The sequence below is a fragment of the Chionomys nivalis genome, chromosome 10 (genome assembly GCF_950005125.1).
Source record: "Chionomys nivalis chromosome 10, mChiNiv1.1, whole genome shotgun sequence".
NCBI lineage: Eukaryota > Metazoa > Chordata > Mammalia > Rodentia > Cricetidae > Chionomys > Chionomys nivalis.
The window spans coordinates 71,658,770-71,681,017 of record NC_080095.1 but is presented as its reverse complement, the minus strand read 5'-3'; the positions used below and the strand labels follow the sequence as shown (position 1 = coordinate 71,681,017).

The window sequence follows — 22,248 nt, the reverse complement described above, 5'->3', positions numbered from 1 at the left end:
AACCACATTTGACTTATGATTTTAATTATAAATTATACATTAAAATTTTTAAATAGTAAAAGTTTAAAATTGTCAACTCAAAACAAACAATTAGGAATAATAATAATAATAATAATAATGGAAACACTAAGCAAAATTCATAATTGCATTTTTCACTTGAATCTGTTTATAGATCTGATATCTGGCTCTAGCATTTTGTTAACTCCAGTTTTATTCTGGAAGTAACCTTCGGTAGAGGAATATTTGTAATTAAAACTTGAAAAGAAATTATTTTAGGGACTAAATCCTAAAGTAAAAGCAAATACTGGATCACTTGTTCTGTGTAAAGTTCTCAGCAAGACAGAGTCTGTGGATTAAAATTTAAACTTTTAAACAACAAAAAAGGCACTTTTTATCTATTCTATAACAAAATAAATAATTTACTTTACAAATACTCTTTCTATAATGTGTTAAGTGGCATCATTTTATGAGAAATAAAATCATAATCATTAAAATTTATATACTTGACAACTACTTTGGTCATTGTTTGGTAAGAAATATGAAACTGGCAAACTAGATACCTAAAAAGTTAAAGAGCTGCAAGGTTGAGCATAAGAAGATGCATTACTATAGGTCAAAAACACATTTATTCTACAAATTTTAAGAAACTTGGCATAGGTTCTACATTGTACAGATAATGTGTGTTAAATACGCTGCCTCAGCACACTCAGGGCTCCGTTCCTGCACCCTTGTAATGACTCACTGCTGTCCGCATTGCTGATTACATGAAAATGTAGAGGTTAACAATAATTTTTAATTCTCTGAGTATCAAGGCATATAAATGAATGTGAGCATAAAAAGCTTGATAAACCAATATTAACATTTCAAACTTATCCTAAATATAATTAATATATGAACAAGGCAAACAAAAATCAGCCAAATGCTTTAAAATCCTGGTGGCAGTCATCGGTCTACACCGGCTCTGCCCATCTCATCTATACAGCCATAGTTAAAACTGGAACTTCAAAAATGATTCAGTCTACTATTTGATGCTGCCTGGTACTTGTGACTACATAAACATTAAAGGAAGTCTCACATTACTGTTCTAGATAGAGTTTTATATTATTCAATGCATAATTTTATGTCTATTTAAAAAGACATCAAGTGGTCACCTAAATGTTTGAATGTTTAAATAGAAGTTATGGCAGAAAAGGGAGAATGGATGGGTTGGATTAAGGCCGAAAGCAAAGAGGGCCGATACTTCAGTGCTCACTCAGGACATTTCTAGCCCCACCTGATCTTAACTTGGATATCTGCCATCTAAGACACCTTGTTTTCCACTCTAATGAGGTCTCCGTATCATTGTCAAGTCAACAGGCTTTGGATTATTTTGTATTTACCTAGCATGGATAAAAGAAGTACTTCACACTACTAAGTGATTGTGAATTTAAAAACACTAGTATGTAGGTAGAGCTTTAAGGTATGTAGATGTTGCCACATATCCATAGAGATACATTCCCTTAGAGTTCTGAAATTACAGCTATTCAGCACTGATGGAAAACAGTGAGAGCGTTCTTTATATGGAGTAAGAACTACTTTCTCGTGGTTTAAACAGGAAGTACTTTTAAAATAGATTATTAATAGACAATCAAATATTACTCTATAATTTGAGCATATAGTATCCAATTATGAATTCAAAGTTGATATATGATTAAATTATGATAGGTTCATAGTACTGGTTAATATATTTTCAGTTCAGAAACATGAAATTAATAGAATTTTGAACTACATTTCAAATTCATTACAATGAAAATAAGTTTTCTGTTAATTTATAAATAATAATACATTTATTCTAAAATCACAATTTGTTGATAATAAAACTAGGTCATAAATTAAGTGGCTAAATAAAAGGGCAAAAGTAGACAATAATTATGGGCAAAACTATCAATATGTATGCCTAAAATATTTACGGTAGAAGAATCCGCCTTATTTAACATCAAGCAGTGTCATTTCCCTACGTCATCTCAAGTACTACTCAGTCTTAAAAATTCACAGTGCTTTTGTCATAAAAAAATTTTTTTGACAAAATATTCCATACATTAAAATTTGACATTGGACCTTCATAACAGATATAGGTACTACACATGTGATACAAAACGTAATGGGTGATCGCTAACAAAGGACTGAACTCTAGTTGTACAGATTGACTTACACACGTGTTGATAAAATGTTAAACATGACAAATTAGCAAAACAGGAGTCTGTACGCAATACCTATCCTGAGAACTACAAATGTCACTAAAGTTGGGCATTGGAAATGTTGAAGATAGAAATTTCATTTCCATTTTTTTATAATTCATTTAAGAAGTGTTATATTTTAAACAGAGTTCCATTAGTTAATAAAACCCCTGCCTCCATATCTGCAAAAAGCATTCATAAAGAGTCACAGCAGTGCCTCTTTGTATATCTCTAATAAATGTAAAATTCAATTAATCAATAGCTTGATTTGCCAATCAAGGGCTGTAAAATTCTTAAAAAACTAAACGACAACTTTAGATAAGTTTAAGCCTTTTCTTGGCAGGACTAAACTGCTTCCTCTGAAAGAAACTCAGACTGCACTGCGGGTATTCCTCTCTGATTTCCCAACCGAACACTCACTTGTTTGATGCGATCAGGGTTAACGGTGGTCTGAGGTTGTAGGATGCTGACTGGTTCTGTCTTGGCCACATTTTGGGGCATTTCTCGGATTTTTTCTGCAATGAATCCATGAACTGCATTCAGTGCTTCAACCGTTCCCTGGATCAAGCACACCCTCTCAGTGGTACCTGAAGACAGAAGACTTGTTTTCAGAAAATAGTCCCTTTCGGTTTACATTGAAACATTATGAAAAGGAAGGCATAATGTTGATAAAATACTGTAATATTTACAGCTCTGAAGTTCGAGTGTTCAATTGATATTAAAGTAATCAATATATCTGCTTCATTAAAAAATGTCAGAATTCATTCCCTTCTTTTATTCTCATAACAGGCAATTGGGTTCTAGAAGAACCAAAGATCTAGAGTTCAGAACTCATCACACATTCATGAGGATAAATATTCATGCAGTACTCAGAGAAGGCCTTAGGACTAGAAGCTGTATCAGATAAGAATCCATGAAAATACCTTTTAAGGAGCTCATTCTTTAAAAATGAGTAAATCATATACTCTTTGAATACAAGAATGAATATCAATTTTATTGATGATGTACTTTAAATACGATATCAGGGACATATAAACAGGACTTAGATGGTCTATGATACAGTATAGGAATTTTGTGGACACACCTTGAGGTCATGACAACCCAAGATTAGTTGTCATAGTGCTCTGAGGCTGACTACAGCAGGCTTGACTTACAAACTGATTAAGTAGCCATTACTTCAGCGATCCAAACCACCTGGCGGCTTACAAATTGGAAAGAAGACCTGCACTACGGTTCTCACTGGTGCCAGGATTTCAAAATTTGTGCCAATGTGTATGTACAAAATCGTAAAACTTCTAAGGTTAAAAAAAATCACAAAGACTCAACGTTGCTTTCAAGACTGATGCAAACGATGTTTATCATTCCTTACAGACAAACCTGTATCACAGGACTTAGGAATAGGACTATAATTATAGAAATATCGAAATTATATTTTCATAATTTTGTCAATGAAAATTTCAATTTGTAAAAATATGTTTCTTGAGTTTCAGAGGAATTAAGAGCAAGCAGAGTTTATTTTTAAGGATGGACGGAACATAATGTGATCTGTGGATTTAGATTTTCCTGTTTCTGTTAATCAGTTTAAGTTACTCTTGTCTATATTGATGCATCTTTTGGTCCTGGGGTAAACGATCAAGTTTATATGGACACCCAGGGGACACTTTACAAGACTGTATTAATTGTCTAGTAAATGACTAGAAAGGATTCCCGATCAATGTGGCTAATGCAAAATGTTCTTCAGGTTCTCAGACCACACAGAACACAGATCAGATTACATCACTGCTTCCAGAGACACCACAGAGTGCTCTGGGGATGCCAAAACAGTCTGGCTTAAATGACGAGTTCCAAAGAAAGAAGCCTGGCACAACGTAACTAAACACTGTGTAATCCATGTTATTCTTAGAGTTTTGATTTAACATAATATGTGTCTGACCACAGCAACCAGTGTTCTTCAGACTGTGTGGACTAATAGAAAATAAATGGAAAACCCTGATTCATAAAGAAGTAGAAACGCCTAAATACGACGTTACACAAGGGCAAGCGTGAGGCATTCTGAGGGCAGTTTGCAGGGCCACTGTTGCGTAGACACACAGATTGCCTGGATCACACCCCTTCCCTTAGGACCGTGCAAACAGGGTGGGCCCCAAAGGAAACTGCACAACACTGGGCGATTTAGCTGAGACACTGTTATGTTCTGCTCCTGAATCCTAATTGCTTTGCACTCAGGTAACACAAAACCATATTTTTTTAGGAGAGAGTTTAAAAAAAAAAAAGAAATCCTGTCAAGTATATGACCAAACTATGTAACACAAATGAGCCTATAAATCATAAAAGTTACCGGGTTTTGTCATTTTAAAGGCTTTTAGACTCCATTAGTGTCTAAGCTAAACTGCCAGATATTTATCATTTTATTTGCTTAATGGCAGCATTTACTACTCTCTGCAACAGAGTGCAGCAACGCCGAGACTCAGCTATAGGAAAACGCGCACGCATCCTACATAATGCACAACACAGGTGTGCAGAACACCATTGTTTCCAACCCACGCGGCAAGACGGGTGTGACACGGCACCATGACTGATTTCATAATGGTCACTGTCCTTCCTTACAACTTTCCACTTCCTGTTCCCTTTCCAAACATCCCTCCCTGCTACTTTCATGTCACATATGGTAACAGATAAATTACAAAATATGTGTTCATAACAAGAAAGACCGTTGGCAAAGAGCAAAAGCGATGTTGGAAATGGCTTAATGTTTCTATTTCAAAGGCAATATCAAATATTAAAAAAACACATTTCTAAAAGAGGGTACAATTCTCAAGCAGATCATAGCAAATTCTTCACAGAAATTCAGTAAAATACATTCTCTGTGCTGCTGCAATTTTTGGCCAGACCCTTAGACCCGCTCCTGGGTATTTTCTCACATGTGTCCTGGGTTTCATTCCTTTTCACCCAGCATACACTCTTCCTGCTTAAGATGGACTTCCTCGTATACACCATGCTTTTTCTCTTGAATATTTTCAGTGATTAAAAATATTAACATAATTGGAACAAAACATTTCTATAAATTTAATGAATTAAAACTTAGGCAAAAATAACAAATTGGGAAAAATTGAATGAAAGGTTAATGGGAAAATGTGCATGGAAATGTCAGTATCTCCACTCAATTTTAGGTGTCAATACTACCAAGATGAAACATCTAGAAGCATACACTGTTGGGATGTAGGATCAAGCACAGCTCCTCTGAGAAGTGCATACCCCAAAACAGCTGCAACGAAATGTAATAAAACAGCCTTCCATTACAGTTACAGATAGCACAAAACAGCTGCAACGAAATGTAACAAAACAGCCTTCCATTACAGTTACAGATAGCACTGAAAACTCAGAAACTGACCATACCAAAAGGAAGTCAAATTCCACCAGGGATGTAAAATACATTTATTGACAATTCATCCAGTTTTATAAGCAAATGAAATATTATTTTATAAAAAAGACTTGACTTAAAGATATTATGATCAAATGCAATCTAGAATTTGATTGGTTCCAAATTTTAAAAAAAACTTTATGTAAAAGGTAACTGAAGCAATGATAAGAAGTATGCATTTTGTAGCATCAAAGGATCACTTTTAATTTGAAAAGCTCTGTCTATGGCACTCAATTAGATAAAAGTACCTTAGTAACTTGGCATCCTTTAAGGAATTCTGGATGTCCTCCAGCTTCTTTACATCTAACCTTCAATCTCAGTACCTCTCTCCGATCGACTCGATTATTACCTTTTCTCCAATCCTGCCCTAATCGTCCATCACAGGTGTGTCTGGACAAACCTACTCTTCACGCCCTTGCTGTTTGTCCTGTCCATGATATTTGACACAGCTGACTATCCTGTTGCTGGAAAAAAAAAAAAAAACAAATCTTAAATTCTTCTGGTTCTGGTTTCTCATTTGTTCACTCATCTGCTGAGCATTCACTGAGTCCTGACCACTCAAACACTACAGTGGAGGCTGAAGACACAGTCATGGCCATATCTCTCATGGCCTCATGACGTTCACAGTGTTCTTTCTGGGTACTATACACAAAACACAAAAAACACACAGCATGAAGAACAAAAGGAGGAAAGTGCAATGGAGACTATTTGGGGCCAGAAACAGGCTGAAAAGGTAAAAAGAACCGTACTTCTAAGGTTTATCATCACACTCCTGTTACTTAGAACAGTGCTTGACCTATTGATGCCCCAACTGCCTTCTAATACATGACTAGTGTCTAGGTTCCATGACATCGCTAAAGTAAAAAACACACATGATTGACTTAGAAGGTTGTTGTCTGATCTGCATTATAAAGTCAATAAATGTCTCTGGATTTGTAAGCTCAGCCAACACATGTGAAAATGAATTTTGGGAAATGAATAAAAAAATAAACTACAATAAATTATAAATAATCTGTATGCCCATAAAAAGGTTCTCAATAAAAAGAATTTAGGCAAAGGCATGAGGACATATAATGAATTACAAAACTTTATTTTCAAAGTTAAAAATAAAAAAGATCAGAGCTAGCACATGACTCACTGGGTATAGGTACTCTCCCACAACCTGGTGAGCTTGAGGGGCTCCCTGGAACCCACAGAAGGTGTAAAGAGAGAAGCAACTCCACAAACTCTGACCTGAGGGTCTGCTCTGTGACACAGAAGCCACTTCACCTACACAGCATAACAACAACAACAATAATAAATATTAAAACTCTATTCATAATTTCCCTAACCCTAGCAGATTAAGGTTAGGGAAAAGCATGTTTCTTTCAATGCTTATTCATGGTTTTACATATATCAAATTTTCTCTTTTTTTTGTGGCTGCATAATACTTCATTACATACACAGAGCATACACTTTTATACGATCATATAGACTCCACATTTACAGCTTCTGAATACTGCAAGGATGCTTCAGTGATCACCAGTGAATACGTATCTTCTTAGGTATCTATTTCTGATACTTTTGTGTATAAACAAAGGAGCACAGAATTTCTGGAAAATGTGTAATTATATATTTAGTCTTTTTAAAGACTTGCCAAATTATTTTCTAAAATCACACAACTTCACATCCTCACTATCAGTGTAAGAGGGTTCTAATTTTCCCTTCTGCAGACAACATTTATGCTTCATTATTGTAATTAAAATCTATACAATTGGGTAGGCAGGGCTCACTACAGCGAAACTGGCTTTTCTCCAGGGCAGTTAGGCATCTTTCAAGTTCTTATTGTGCATCTTTATTTCTTCACACAATTTATGGATTACCTTTATATTATAGAGGTTTTGTAGTTCTTCTAAAACGATATTTTCCCCATCCTAAAGATTGCCTTTTTATCTGATGATAATTTCTCTTGTGCACACAAGTTTTATTCGTTCATGTTTGTGTGTGTGTTCGTATGAGTCCGGAGGTGCACATGCCATGGTATGCTGGTTGACTGTCAGTCTTCACCTTCCAACTTGTTCGAGGCAGAATCTTTCTGTTGACTGATGCATACCAGGGCAGCTGGTCTGTGGCTTTTCTGGAAGCATCTGTCTTGGTCTTCCCTGGAGGAGCTCTGGGATTATAGCTGTATTACCACACCCAGCCTATGAGAGTTCTGGGTATTTGACCGTAGGTCCTGTGCTAGTTCTCTCCCTAGTCTGCGTATTTTATTTCTGATGAAATCAACTTTTTTTTATGTCTTATTGTTCTTACTTTTAGTACTAAATTAGGAATTTCACTCCCACACCTAAGATGGTAAAGGACTTCCTTTATTTCCCTACAGGTTTTTAGGGTTCTATTTCTTATAATCTCCAATGTTTTCAATTGTTATAATAGCTTTAGCATATCACATTATAACTAGATAAAGGTTTTACATGATGTAAAAATAAGACTTGGAAGTTTTTGAAAAGTATTCAATTCTTAAAAGTCATTTTTTGACACTCAAATCTTACTTCACTTTAACACTATTAAGAAATTGTAAATTAAGTGATACATGATTACCATAAGAATTAAGGGTTAAATATGTGATAATAGTTTATATATCTTTAGTTGATTGTCTGTAGCTCAGAGCAGTTAGCTGGATGTCTTAGAGACCATGGACTAAAAATGACAGACTTATACTTTATGATCTTAATTTTAAAACTTTATCTCCAAAAAATATCAAATTGATATCTTGTACTTTTGTTATTCCATTTTGTCTTTTTTTTTTTTTTTGAAGTTCTTTTTTGTTTGCTTTTTGTTTTTTGAGACAGCTTTCTTTGTAGCTTTGGAGCCTGTCCTAGAACTAGCTCTTATAGACCAGGCTGGCCTTGAACTCATAGAGATCCGTCTGCCTCTCCCTCCCAAGTGCTGGGATTAAAAGTGTGTGCCACCATTGTCCAGCCCATTTTTTGTCTTTTTACAAAAAAAAAGTTTTGTCTCTTTTATTCAGAATTATTGAAGTGTATTTTTAAGTGGAGGAACTCTAGGCTAAGGATTACTTGAACATAACACGTTGTGCTTTTAACCACTGCTAAGTGATCACACATTTCTCCAAAGCTAACCCTCCTGACTCTCCGGACTGTCCTCTTGACTTCTAATCCAGTTGAAGACAGATCCCTGGACTCACGGTCTCTTCCTGGCCTTGCTTCTATGTCAGGGTAGAGAGCTGGCTCTGTCATTCCTTTCCTTTTGTAGGGATCCGTAGTCTCTGGTTTCTTGGTTGCTCTCCATGGAGCCTCTGGCTTCCCGCTGTCCTCACTCACCTACTCTCAAGTCCTTCAAGTCCTTAGTGCCCTCCACTTGGGTCAGCTTAGTCGGGACTTCCCGTCACCATTCCCTAGCATAGCACTTCAGTATCTCATGAAGGAGACCAAACAATTTCAGGGAGCAAAACATCTTCTAGTAGCACAGTCATTAGAACAATGACCTGGACTGGAACTCTAGTGCCCATCTTCCAAACTACTACATAACACCAGTCACAATGCCTTCAGCTCCTACCACAGGACTCGTACTTGACAATTCCAAGGTTTGCATTTCTAAACTTTTAGAATCTCCTCAGAGAACTTTCTGTTTTAAAACAATATATAATACATACAAAGACATGTAATATATATATACATGCATACACACACACATATATATAATTTCAGTCATGAAGGCAGGATGGAAGGCATATTGTAATTTAGAAGAATCAGGAAAACAACAAGGGAACCAAATGTAGGCATCTGCATTTCCTTCCCACACGGTAGACTTAATTAGCTATGTGTTCCTTATAGAAACACTTTCTTTTTCAGTTTTCTTGCAGCTACTATCTTTCCAGGAAAATCTTCCTGTAGCCCCAATGATTGTAAATATAAAATGTATTATGAATTAATTCACTGTCTAAGAATACATCTCTATACTTCAAGTCATCACCATATCTCAAAAAGTCCACTGAGAAAGTCTAATTATGTGTTTTACCCTTTTGTCATTTACCTTCCATTCGTCGTGCTTCAAATATGCAGATCATAGGTAATTCACCTTTTAAAAAACCAACAGTGTCTCATCGCCAGTTAGAGTTTAATTTCAACTATACTGAGGCTTTCAAATCCACCAGGATTTGGCTCACCTCAGCTTCGTTCTCGTCTCACATTACTTTCCCCGCCTTTGCTATACTCCAGGGAGTCAGGTCTTTTTTAGTTACTGGAACATGCCACGCTTGCTCTCACTTAGGTCTTGTTTCCTGCTGATGTCTGTCTCAGTAGCCCGGCTCCTCCGGCATTCCCTATGGCATCACCCCCAGCTACACAGACAGACATAATTTATTCCTTAAGGTTTAGCTTAGTAATACCTCATCAGAGAAGTCTTCAAAAACCACAAAACCGTTTACCCATGACTACCAATAATCTCACAATTCTTTATTTTAGCTCCCACCCAGCCATCTTCCAAACTGTCCAGTGTATTTGTTCTTTATTTCTTGTTTGTCCCTCTTTAATAGAAAGAAATTTTTTACTGTTTTATCATGGGTATAATCCACATTTCTGTTCTTAGTAGATGGCTGAAAATAATTTTTAACAAACTAAAAAAATAACCTCGGATGAGCCACATGCAATTTTGTTAACCCAGAAGAGGAAAATAACATACAAACTGTTATGACTGAAAAGCTTACCTAGTACATCACATCCTATACACTTTTACTGGAAGAACAGTGATTGGCCTATTCTAGCTATCTTCTCCTCATTTTAGGGTACATCCAATACAGAAAGTGATTCTGCAGATGGTTTATCTGGGGGAGAAGTTTAAACTGCAGCAATTTCTGTACCAAATAAAGAACCACTCAAGCTTCCTAATTAAATTAATTACTGCATAATAAAATAATGACAAATTCTGTTTAGAGATAAGGCAAACTGTGAATATACTGGTCATGATCATTTTTATGGGGAAAACCCTAAAATACAAGAATTTTTTGTAAATATTATCTTCTCTTAAACATGCGAAAAATTAGGTGTTGATATGGGAGTTTTCTAAACAGGCAGGGATGTTTTATCTATTTTTGTTCTTTTGAACAGCATCATTCTGTAGTTCAGGATGGCCTGGGATAGGATGTAGCCAAGGCCTTAAACTTACAGCAATTCAAGTACCTATGGAATAGTGATGTCATAGCAAGGCACATCTGTAATTCTTGTGCTCAGGAAGAGACATGAGGATTCCCTGAGAACTGATGGCCAGCCAGTGTAGTGGAAACAGTGATTTCCAAATTTAGTGAGAAATACTTCTCAAAATATAAGGTAGAGAAGGGACTGAGGAAGACATTCCAACCTCTAGTATCCAAAGACACCTGCATGGATAAACACACCTTCATAAGCAGGTGTCCCATTCATACACACGTGGACACAAACATACATCACACACCTTTTTAAATTAACACTGAAGTGGAAATCAATTTAAAACTACACACACAAACTTAAATTTATAGGAAATAGAAAAATAATTTTTGATCTGTATCTAAGGCCTCAAAACGTATTGGGGAAAGCCCCTTGTCATAGGAAATTCAGAAAAAGACTACTGTACTATGTATTACTCAGAACAGGTTAATAGTGATAGAGAAATCCCAAGGGCAATATTAGTGGGTGGTTTGCAAGAGGGCCTAAGAACCTTGGCTGTTCTGAGGATTGAGATATAAATATTTTAATTAAGCACTGTTGCTTTCTACAGACACAGCAAAAGCCTTGCATTAAAATGAACTAATTCCAAGATTGTTGGAAACTATGTCAGGGCTTCCTTTCCCCTTGAATACATGGCTGTGTAGGGAGGAACAGACTCAGTGGGCAACTTATGAAGTATTTTATGCCAGGCAGAAAGGCACTTTACTCACAGACAATCCTAACACGGTCTTGATTTCCACATCTAAGGCCTCAAAACACAGAATTAGCAAACATTCTTGACTTTTTTCTTAGGAACTCCATCTCTTTTCATATAGGTATGCACCCGATTCCAACCCTCTCCTCAGACACTCTATTTTACACACACGCTTTTGCCCTACCATCTCGTATCTTTTAGTTCTCAGTCAGTTACTGATTTCACAGGAGATACTGCCTGGTTTGTGGTCGGACAGGCTAATGATGGCTGTGCGTGACCAAGCACACTGGATGCTCGCAGACAGAAATTTCCATGGATTAGATTACTGTTTGCTCAGCAGTCTAAGCTCACAGGAATGTGGGATACTGCCATGTTCTTATACCCACAGTATCTAACATCCACAGTACCACCAAACACCTGTGCATGTGACACATATATATTCATGTGTCGGAGTAACTATTTCTTTTGCATAAACAGAAGGCAGGAAGAGCAAATGAGCGGAGTATAGGCCTGTTGTAAATCCCAAGAAGCTAGAATTAACTAAACATGAGGTAAAAACGGGCCACTCTAGCAAAACACAGTTTAAGGTGTAATGACCATAGATTTAGGGAAATACCAGATTGTGAAAACCCTGAGGTATAATGCAACAGATCCACAAAGTTTTTTTTTTTTTTTTTTTGAGACAGGGTTTCTCTGTGGTTTTGGAGCCTGTCCTGGAACTAGCTCTTGTAGACCAGGCTGGTCTCGAACTCACAGAAATCCGCCTGCCTCTGCCTCCCGAGTGCTGGGATTAAAGGCATGCGCCACCACCGCCTGGCCTCAGATCCACAAAGTTGTGAAGAATAATATTTAGTGGCAACTGGGAAAGACACAAAGGTAAAATGTGGAATGCTCCAGAACATATACAGCACGTAAAAGGAAAACAGGTGTGATGATTAGCTGAGAAATCTGACCATATTGGCAAAAAATCTTTGAAGTTGTACCAAGAAACATTAGGAATTGTGGAAGAAACTCAATGGAGGAAAAATCTGTCATGATGCTATAGTGGCTAGTACTGTTGTGTTTAATAAGAAAACATGCTTGTGCAATTTAGTAATCTTTTAAAAATCAGGCTTAAGAGAGCAATGCTTTTAAGAAATGGCTGTGCAGCTGAGCACTTGCCCGGTGCTTCCCTCTGTGTAACTACAGCACAGCTATCCTACAGCACGCACCACAAAACACAGAGCCTTTGACTAAATATTTCTGATGGGAAGAGCTATGGACAATATCCCCCCTACTGAGTGATTCACAATAAAGTTCAACAACAGAGAAAGCATTTAAACCTTGCATGTGAACTGTATCAGCACAGCCATGTGGTGTTTTACAGAACATCTTCTGCAAATTATAAAGTGTCCCAAATTAAACTCGATTGCCTTATTCACCTCAGAACTTTACAAAAAATTCAGTGATATTTCTAGAAAATGTAGCCACAACGATAGTGATGGATGTTACAAATTACCCCAAGTGTATACAAGACATTCATCGCCAATTTTGGAGCTGTGAAGACATCACTACTCTCAATTTGCTAGTGTCATGAAGAGCCAGGGAGACGAAGAAACCACAAAGTGGATTAGGTCGGAAAGCTACCGTGATACAGAGGCCACATGCAAACCTATCACACATGAAGAGATCATAAACCCAATCTGCAAACAAATGCATGTGTGCAATGAGCAGTACCAGGAGGGGATGCACACACAGTTCTAGGCGTCTGACTTTCCCCACTGCGGGGGGCAGGTTGGGAAGCAGGTTGGGTTTTGCTATGAAAGATACATGGGGCATGAATTTGAGATTTTCATGCCTTGGTCTCCCCACCATATATTCCCAATATAAACAAACCCTGTTCCTTGTGTAGTTTATGATTATTTAATAGAAAAAAGTCACAGAAAGTATGCTGAGATCAATCAGTTAACAAGTTTGTTTTAAATGTAGGTAGTATGTTTTAGGTATATTAAAAGATTATTCTAGCTTCCAATTAATGCAGATGTGATATTAAGTTTTAAATTTATGTTTTATTTCAAAAGATACAAGGAAAATTGGTAATAAATTAAGGTCCTGTCCTTTAAAATTTTTCATTCTGACTCGGGAACTGTACAAGAGAAAACTGACTAATATTTTGTGAAAATACCAAAGTTTGCTTAAGAGTTCCCAAGCATTAACATAGCCAAAACTTAATAAGTCAGGTTTTTACAGCACCACCCCATGAATTGTATTAGAAGCTGTGTACACTGGAGCTTAAAGACCATATTTCTAAAAATAAATAAATACAGAAAATTACATTGTGGAAAGCGGAGAGTTAAGACACGTTGTAGTAGGAGACTGCTCATTCATTTCCTGGCCGCCAAGACCCGAATGCTCACATGGAAACTATCTTAATTACAACATTGTTTGGCTGATGTCTCAGGTGTACTTTTAGCTAGTCTTACATCTTAAATAACCCACTTCTATTATTTTATATTTTACCACAATGCTCGTGGTTTGTTGTTCCTTGTTTCTTGGGTAAAACTACATGGTGTGTGCCTCCTTCAGCAGCTGTATGGCATCTCTTTGACTCTGCATACTCTCTATATCTCTTCAAGCATGGCTATATTCTGCCCTGCCATAGGCCAAAGCAGCTTTATTCATTAGCCAATAAAAGGAACACATAGACAGAAGGACATCCCACATCAACTCGTTCCCTCATTTAAAGTTAACTTAGCTGCTAAGTTCAAATTAATAATGGCAATTTGTATTGTGAACAATTTCACAAATATACCGTGGCTAGTAACCCTAAAAAACAATATACCTCATTGTTATCTCACTTTAATTGATTGCAAACAATTACTACAAATTAGTTTTCTAGAAAGTGCTGTTAATATTCTCCATGGATATTTGTCATTTACCCCCTCAACTAAGGATCTATGAGGGGCTTTGAATTATCTATATCTCTCTTTGGTCTCCGTCAGTTTCCATTAGCAATGTCAAAGACTGTCCTCCACATAGGCTCTCCAGACAGTGCTTAACTAATGAATTCCACTTCTGTGCAAAGTGAAGGAATGGAGGTACCATGTGACCAGGAAAGCTTGCAACACAATCCTGCATTCTAGGATGACCTCTAGTACAATGAATTGTTTAACATGGAAAACAATTAAAATGGATAGAACATGAAAAATAAATAAACATCAGGAGAACAAGATGAGATAGCATGACATTGTATTATTCTTCACAAACACACATCACAGTGAGGAAGGCACACAGGGCAAAGAGGATGAATCGGGAGCAACGAGGGTGCAACAGTGCAATGTCAGCACATTTAACACCACCTACTGAGAACTAGCAGGTAATTAAATACATCAGAAAGCTCTGATAAATAAACAAGTAAAAAGTCTGGTATAGACATAGGAATGGACACTCTAAGACACCTTTTTGTAGTAGGAGTGGTGGGCTGCTTCCCGCCTCCCAGCTCCCGGCCACTGGCTAGCTTTATCCCAAATAATTACACAGAAACTGTATTTTTTTTTTTTTTTTACTTTTGAAATTATTTCTTTGGCCCATTAGTTCTAGCCTCTTATTGGCTAATTCTCACATCTTGATTTAGCCCATATTTAGTAATCTGCATAGCATCACAAGGTGGTGGCTTACTGGAAAGGATCTTAACCTGCGTCCATCTTGGAGAGGAGAGCTATAACGTCTGCCTCATTACCTTCTTCCTAGCATTCTGTTTTGTCTACTCCATCTATCTAAATTCTGCCCTATCAAAAAGCCAAGGCAGTTTATTAACCAATGAGAGTAACACATAGACAGATGACCCTCCTCCATCACCTTCTCATACTACTGCCTCTTACTAAATGTGGGGACTGAAAATTTGACAGCAATAAGAGGCTTCTGAATTCATAAGAACCAAAATGTAATTCAAAGCAAGTTTGTCATGAGTCCAGGGGTTTCTGAAAGTGCTCACTTTTCCTGCACTGTATGGGAACACATGATATACACATGGCAACTGCACAGCACAAGTATTCAGAGCATGCAAATCAATGAACATTGCTCAAACACCTCGGCTCACATCCGAGACTATGATGTTATGAACTGCCATGTTTTCACTGTACATTCAAAATTTCCACCTTTGTTGAAACAGAATCATTTCATTATTGAAGTTTTAGTTGCTGAGTTTCGTTTAAAAATAAATAAGTTTGGTTTGGAAGCAGACGAACTTCTAGCAATTTCTGAAATGGCTCTAACTATACTTTTGCAATTTTGTACTATGTATTTATGAGAAATGATGTTTGATACTGAGAATTATATAAAAAATCTGACCAATTTTGAAAAACATTGATGTTCTACGTTCTCTATGTTTTGCAATAGCAAATGTTCAACTAAGATTTATTTATTTATTCATTTATTTGAGAAAGTTTCTCACTGTGTAGCCCACTCTGGCCTGGTTTCATGGCAGTCTTCCTGCCTCAGTCTCACAGATGTTAGTTCTTCATATAAAGGCAAATATGTCTTCGTATAAAAAGTGCTCTTATCTTTATACATGGCAGAGCTCTACATTTTCCAGCAATTATTTTAAATCCATTATGATTACTCAGGTATAACTGATGCGTAGACTTATTTTATAGACCCACATAGAAGGGTTGTGTAAAAATGCCTTGGCTTAATATGTAGCCATCAGGAAAATTTTAAGTAGTATTCCTGGGAATCCAGGTTGTACCACTCTTTCTTGGAGACAATTTAATAGGGCATAATAGGAACATACCTTGACTTAACAACTTCACCTAGAAGTTACAATTATTAAAGATCCTGCTGGAGACCTATACATATATGTCACCATGTTTTCTAACACCTCCCTCTCCATTAAAATTAAGATTAGGCTCAACAGCAATAAGTGATTAAATAAATTTTAATTCACTATAATAAACACAAATTAAATTAATGATGCCTTTCCTTCTTAGTACCGAGAGGTTCATGATGAATCAAATTAAAATAAACAAGTAAACAAACAAACAAACAGGATGCTAGAGATGAACCAAAGTGGAATGTACCATATGCATTGGTCATTGTTACCTGAGGGCATAGGAAGATGATTTTCCTAGAAGACATAATTGTAGATCTCCCTTAAGAGATTAATCAGTGTTTAATGAACGGAGTAAGGGATGGTTTCTGCGTGTTTGGATTTAATCGAACACAGGAGAAAAACAGTTGGGAGATACCATGCATGTGTGCATTGGACATGTAGATTTCTCTTGGATCTTCCTTAAACAATACAGTCTACCAGCGGCAGTTATAACATTGCAATTGTACTACATAGTACTCCAACCTCGGCCCTCGCCACCTGCAGCAGGTGTACTTGGCTTGGGCAGCACAGTGGAGCTGACCCTACTGACAGGGACTTGGTGAGTGGTCCATGGCAGAAAAGACCCTCACCCCCTGCCCCATGCCACCTACAGCAGGCAGGAGGGGTGGCCCTGAGCTTAGGAGAGCAAGAGAGCTAGCCTTGCCTCTCATCAGCTGCAGCACTCAAGAGAGTGGTCCCTTCAACGCCCCTGGGCAACACAGTAGAGAGGCCCATGGTGCTGTAAGTGTGGGTGAGCCGGCCTGGAGGACAGAAAAGCAGAACCAGCTCTGCCTCTTGCTCATTGCTGCATAGGGTGAACTAGCCTGGGCAGTGCCAGAGAGCTCTACCTGGTGTGGACCAGGGAGAGCTGGAAGGCTGACCAACCCTGCAACTACCCAGGCCCAGAACTAGAGTTAGGAGATGACCCACTCCAGCATCCATTCCATCTATGATCCACTGGAGCACGTTAATGGTACGAGAGATCCAAAACTGCAGATCTCCATAACATAGGGCAACAACAAGATATTCAAGAGGGGTGCCAGTGAGGTGTCCAGGATCGAGGTGTAGCAGAAACCAGAGGCCTTCAAACAGACCAATCACTCAGTGCAATGAACATATGCAATAAAGACATATGGACTAAAGAATACACTCTGTGTCCCAGCACTTGGGAGGCAGAGACACGTGAATCTCTGTGAGTTCGAGACCAGCCTGGTCTACAAGAGCTAGTTCCAGGACAGGCTCCAAAGCCACAGAGAAACCCTGTCTCGAAAAACCAAAAAAAAAAAAAAAAAAAAGGAATACACTCTGTGATCCACTGTGTCACACCATAGCTTTCACAATGAGATTTTTCTTCTCTTTAAATTTCCTTTTGTTTTATCTTGGGGGGAAGGTTGCAAGGGCAGACAGTGGATGCAAAGGGGCAGGGAGATGAGTGGGATCAAGATGCATGGGATGAAATCCACGAAGAGTCAGGGAAATGTTAAATTAGAAAGGGGAATAAAGAGGAAAAACAACAGTAAAAAAAAGTTAAAACATAGGAAGTAATTTTCAAAGAAAAAAGAGGCTTTCCTGAAAATGTAATGATGATGTGGTAAAACAGAAACATAGGTAGAAAATAAATATATCTGTCTTTTAAGGTTTGTTTTCCATATTTTATGTGAACCCAGATAGTTTAAAGCAAATCAAATAAAAATCTGGAATAACTTTAGTTATCTGAGTTTTCCCGAGTTTAATTTTTGCAATCATATTAAACAAGCTAGATTATTCAATGTCTAAAATAAAAATTTTCTTGATTTTTGGTATTCTAAAATGAATAGTACAAGAAATGTAATATTCCACATTTATTTGTCATAAATAGAATTTTTATGCTATAATTAACAAATCACACAATTCCCAAACTTTAAGCAATCTGATTAACCTACAGATAAAAATGTCACACTCATGTAGTTGGCATGATGAAAAGAATGCTTCAATACAATACATTCTATCAACTCTAAAACTTTGCTTCCTGTCAAAAGTCAGCTCCAAATGGTATGCATAACGGTGTCTACAAATTTCATCACAGTAATTGTGAACTCATCACTAAAGCATCTTCCTTGCTGTGCAGCTTTTGTTTACATGAAGGTGCTTTTATATAGCAAAATAAATCTATCTTAGCTTTTCCGAGACTTTTATAATGTGGTATTTCTAAAGTTGCCTAAAATAAAAATTAAAAGTAGGAAATTAGGAGATGCTGGAAGAGATTGGTTAATTAAGGTCTGTTAATTTTACTGAATTTTAATAATTCATTTGATACTGAAGTCACTGCTTTTTGCTTTGTCCAATCAGACGTAAAGAACCGTGCACTAGAATGAGCAAGAGCGTGTTTCTTGGGGCTTTTCATCGCATTGACAGCCGCCATTTATCATGTTAGCCTCCACACTAGACGATCCCAACATGAGTCTTCCTATCTTAGAGTGATTCAGTCTCACACTTGAAATAGACCAGACAGTTCATCCTGGAAGATATAAAACCAAACACCAGCTATGGAAACAAATAAATTCTTCTATAAATAAACCTTGTTTCTTAAACAAAGAGAGGAGAAAAGGGGCTTTCGTAATAAACATATTCTTCAAAATTTTTATACCTCGTGACTGTGTACAGATGGTCTACCACTTAGAAGGGCCTAAATTAGTTTTTCTTCACCTTCACAATGATGCAAAGTCACACTATAGTCAGTGTGAACTAGACTTAGAAAGTTGGCCCCTTCTCAGGGTAGATAGATGCATTGTATGAATCCGTTTCATGACTACTCCAGGCAGCTGAAAGCTCCACGTCCCACACACAAAGTTAAACCACTGACACTCCCCAGTGCATTGTGAAGCTGGCTGCAACTCAGGGTGGCTATACTGGGACACGGTGTCATGGTCAGCCAGAGAACACCTGTGATTTGACTGACAGTAAATACAGGAGCCAAGGTCACTGCTTAGGTGCTCTCATTAAAGCCGAAGCTTTCGTTTTGGCTCCTTGTTTGTTTGTTTGTTTGTTGTTTTGTCCTTACTAATTTTTAAAGCTAGTATACAAAGTTACAGACTTCATTACGGTATTATCATCTATAGATAGATATAAAGGTATCTATCTATCTTATCTATATGTCATCATTGAAAAGACCAGAGAGTCTTCGATACTAAGAAACATTTTTACAAGAAGTGTAGGCAGACAGAATAAGATGTATGAAAGAGCATAGTAATAGACAAGGAAAAGAGCAAACACCAGAAAAGGGAAACTGACTGAGCAAGCGCAGCTGTGTACGAGGTGCAGGGGCACCAGCGAGACCGGTGGGAGGAACCGGAGAAACACCGAGGAGCTCGCGGCTAGACGTCAACACAAAGTTTTGACAGTTTTACCAGTAAAATGTGTTTTGCTTCTGTTCAGCACCAGAACCACTATTCCTTAATTGCCTCGATTATTTTTGTCATCTGGTCTACTTTCTCTTACTTGTATGTACGAGATTTAAGGGAAATGCACTGCCACAAGAGGGGTACTTGTCTTCAACACTTTTCAGGTTCTGAGATTTTGCCAGGATTATTTGGGGCATGGTTCATCGTCCAACGTCCAAGCCATGTCTCAAGTCTTCACATGAAATGCCTATGGGTGAGTATGCACACACTCTGAGACAGCTGAGCAGGGAGCTCCAAACTTTGTACCTACAAAACCACACGATATATGTGAAACGTGTCATGATGGTTAGCTGCACTTCACCTTCCATATGTTAGCAATGCACAAAAAGGAAATTCACATTATGCCCTTAAAAAATAATTTCATATTTAGTAGGATGGTTATTGATTGTAGATTTAAAATGCAATAGGTTCCAACTACTTGTATCAAGTTTAGTTAAATTATTTAAATTAAAACTTTTTATTTACAAAATTTCTTAGAAAAAAATAAATGACTTTTAGAAGTACCAGTATATAAATTATGTATTAGTATTAAAAACTACAGATTACAAAAAATGAAGTAGGAGGCAGAAGACTGATAAAACAACTGGTCTTAATTTTAACATCTAATAAAGTACAACTAAAAATGTGGTTTTTATAAACAATTTGGAAGCATGCATAAGTAGACATTACTTGTTTAAACAATAAAAAGAAAACTATGAAGCTAGAAAATCTTTTCTCATGCTAACAAAATTAAAAAAAATTAAAAGATTATTTCTAGGTCAATATTAGGGTCAATCATGTACTTATAGTCCTAAGAAAAGAAAAAAAATTAAATTTGAAACATCATAGATATAGAATCACGAAACACATTAAAAATATAACTAATTAAATTGCACTAAATTTTCATTGGTAAAATTTAAAAGTTTAAATACAGGCAACAATAATACAGGTGACCTTCATAGCATCTCATATTTTGACAATACGAACAAAAGTTTCAAGTACACTTCATCACAGATAGTTAACATTCATGAAGAAATAGCAATTACATGTTTACTGTTAATGCTAAACTCAAGAATGAGCAGAACAATTTCCTCATCAGGCACTAACATCTTTATACACTAACCATGAGTGCAAACACTAGACTGAAGTATTAGAAATTTCTAATTAGAATATGGATCAGATCTTTCCTTCTGTTCAACAGATCGTGGGACGCTGTGCAGGCAACAGGTGAGGGGTGTAGCCTTTGCCTTTTTCTCCACAAAGAACTTGGAATCAACTCAAGGCTGCCTCAGAAATAATCATGTTACAAACTAGAACAACCTTGCAACACAAAAACAGCTTGGTTTATTTTAATTTTCTTGTTTTTACAGATTTAGCTGCTTCAAGTAAGATTTGCTAAAGAATTACATTATTTTAATTAAGTAAACATGGTTAGGAGCCTTAATGTAAAATATGACTACTTAATCATGAATTGTAAATTGTACATTCGCCTTATCTTCTAAAGCAAATCTGTATCTATATCGCTTAAATGGTGGGCGCCAATCTGCTCCAAGGAGCTGCTGCTTGTTGGTTCCCGGCCGAATGGTAGCTTTGACCCAAAATAATAACACAGAAACTGTATTAATTAAAACACTGCTTGGCCCATTTACTCTAGCTTCTTATTGGCTAACTCTTATTATCTTAATTTAACTCATTTCTATTAATCTGTGTTTCACCATGAAGTCGTGGCCTACTAGCCAAGTTTCAGTGTGTCTATCTCTGTGGTGGGTCATGACGTCTCTCTGATTACACCCTTCTTTCTCCCAGAATTCAGTTCAGTCCTCCCCACATACCTAAATTCTGCCCTATCAAAAGGCCAAGACAGTTTCTTTATTCATTAATGGTACTTGCAGCACACAGAAGGGAGGAAACCCCCACATTACTTAAATCTTCATATTCTTTATCTTAACTATTAATGGAAACTTATTATACTTTCAGGTCAAATGATCTATTCCTGAGCCATATTGCAACCTCTGGCTGTCTTCAAACAGGGTCTTATTACTCAGAACAAGAATGGTCTTGAAGAGAAAAACTCTCCCAAGTGTGGAGATTATGGACATCTATGCCACTATGTGTAACTGTTTGCTTACTTTTCAATAAAGTTAATTCATTATTAAGGAAACAATCATGCAAACATTTTCAAAATCTTATCAGGTACGTTTTCTTTCCAGTATTTATTTATTTATTTATTTTATTTATTTATTTATTTATTTATTTATTTATTTATTTATTTATTTTTGGTTTTTCGAGACAGGGTTTCTCTGTGGTTTTGGAGCCTGTCCTGGAACTAGCTCTTAAGAGTTAATATTACTGGTTATTTTAAATTATAGATTATATAGTTTTACAATATCTCTCTATATATATATGTAACACACACATACATATATGCACACACACACATACATG

The 22,248-nt window shown here is 36.8% G+C and overlaps 1 protein-coding gene across 3 annotated transcripts in view; it reads right to left on the bottom strand.

Moving 5' to 3' along the window:
- Nova1 (NOVA alternative splicing regulator 1) overlaps positions 1 to 22,248 on the bottom strand; it is a 116,117-nt gene that overhangs the window by 19,119 nt on the left and 74,750 nt on the right. For all 3 annotated transcript variants that reach the window (XM_057782489.1, XM_057782487.1, XM_057782490.1), the window contains exon 3: positions 2,637 to 2,803. In XM_057782489.1, the coding sequence (XP_057638472.1) occupies positions 2,637 to 2,803 (167 nt within the window). The remainder of the gene's footprint in view (positions 1 to 2,636; positions 2,804 to 22,248) is intronic.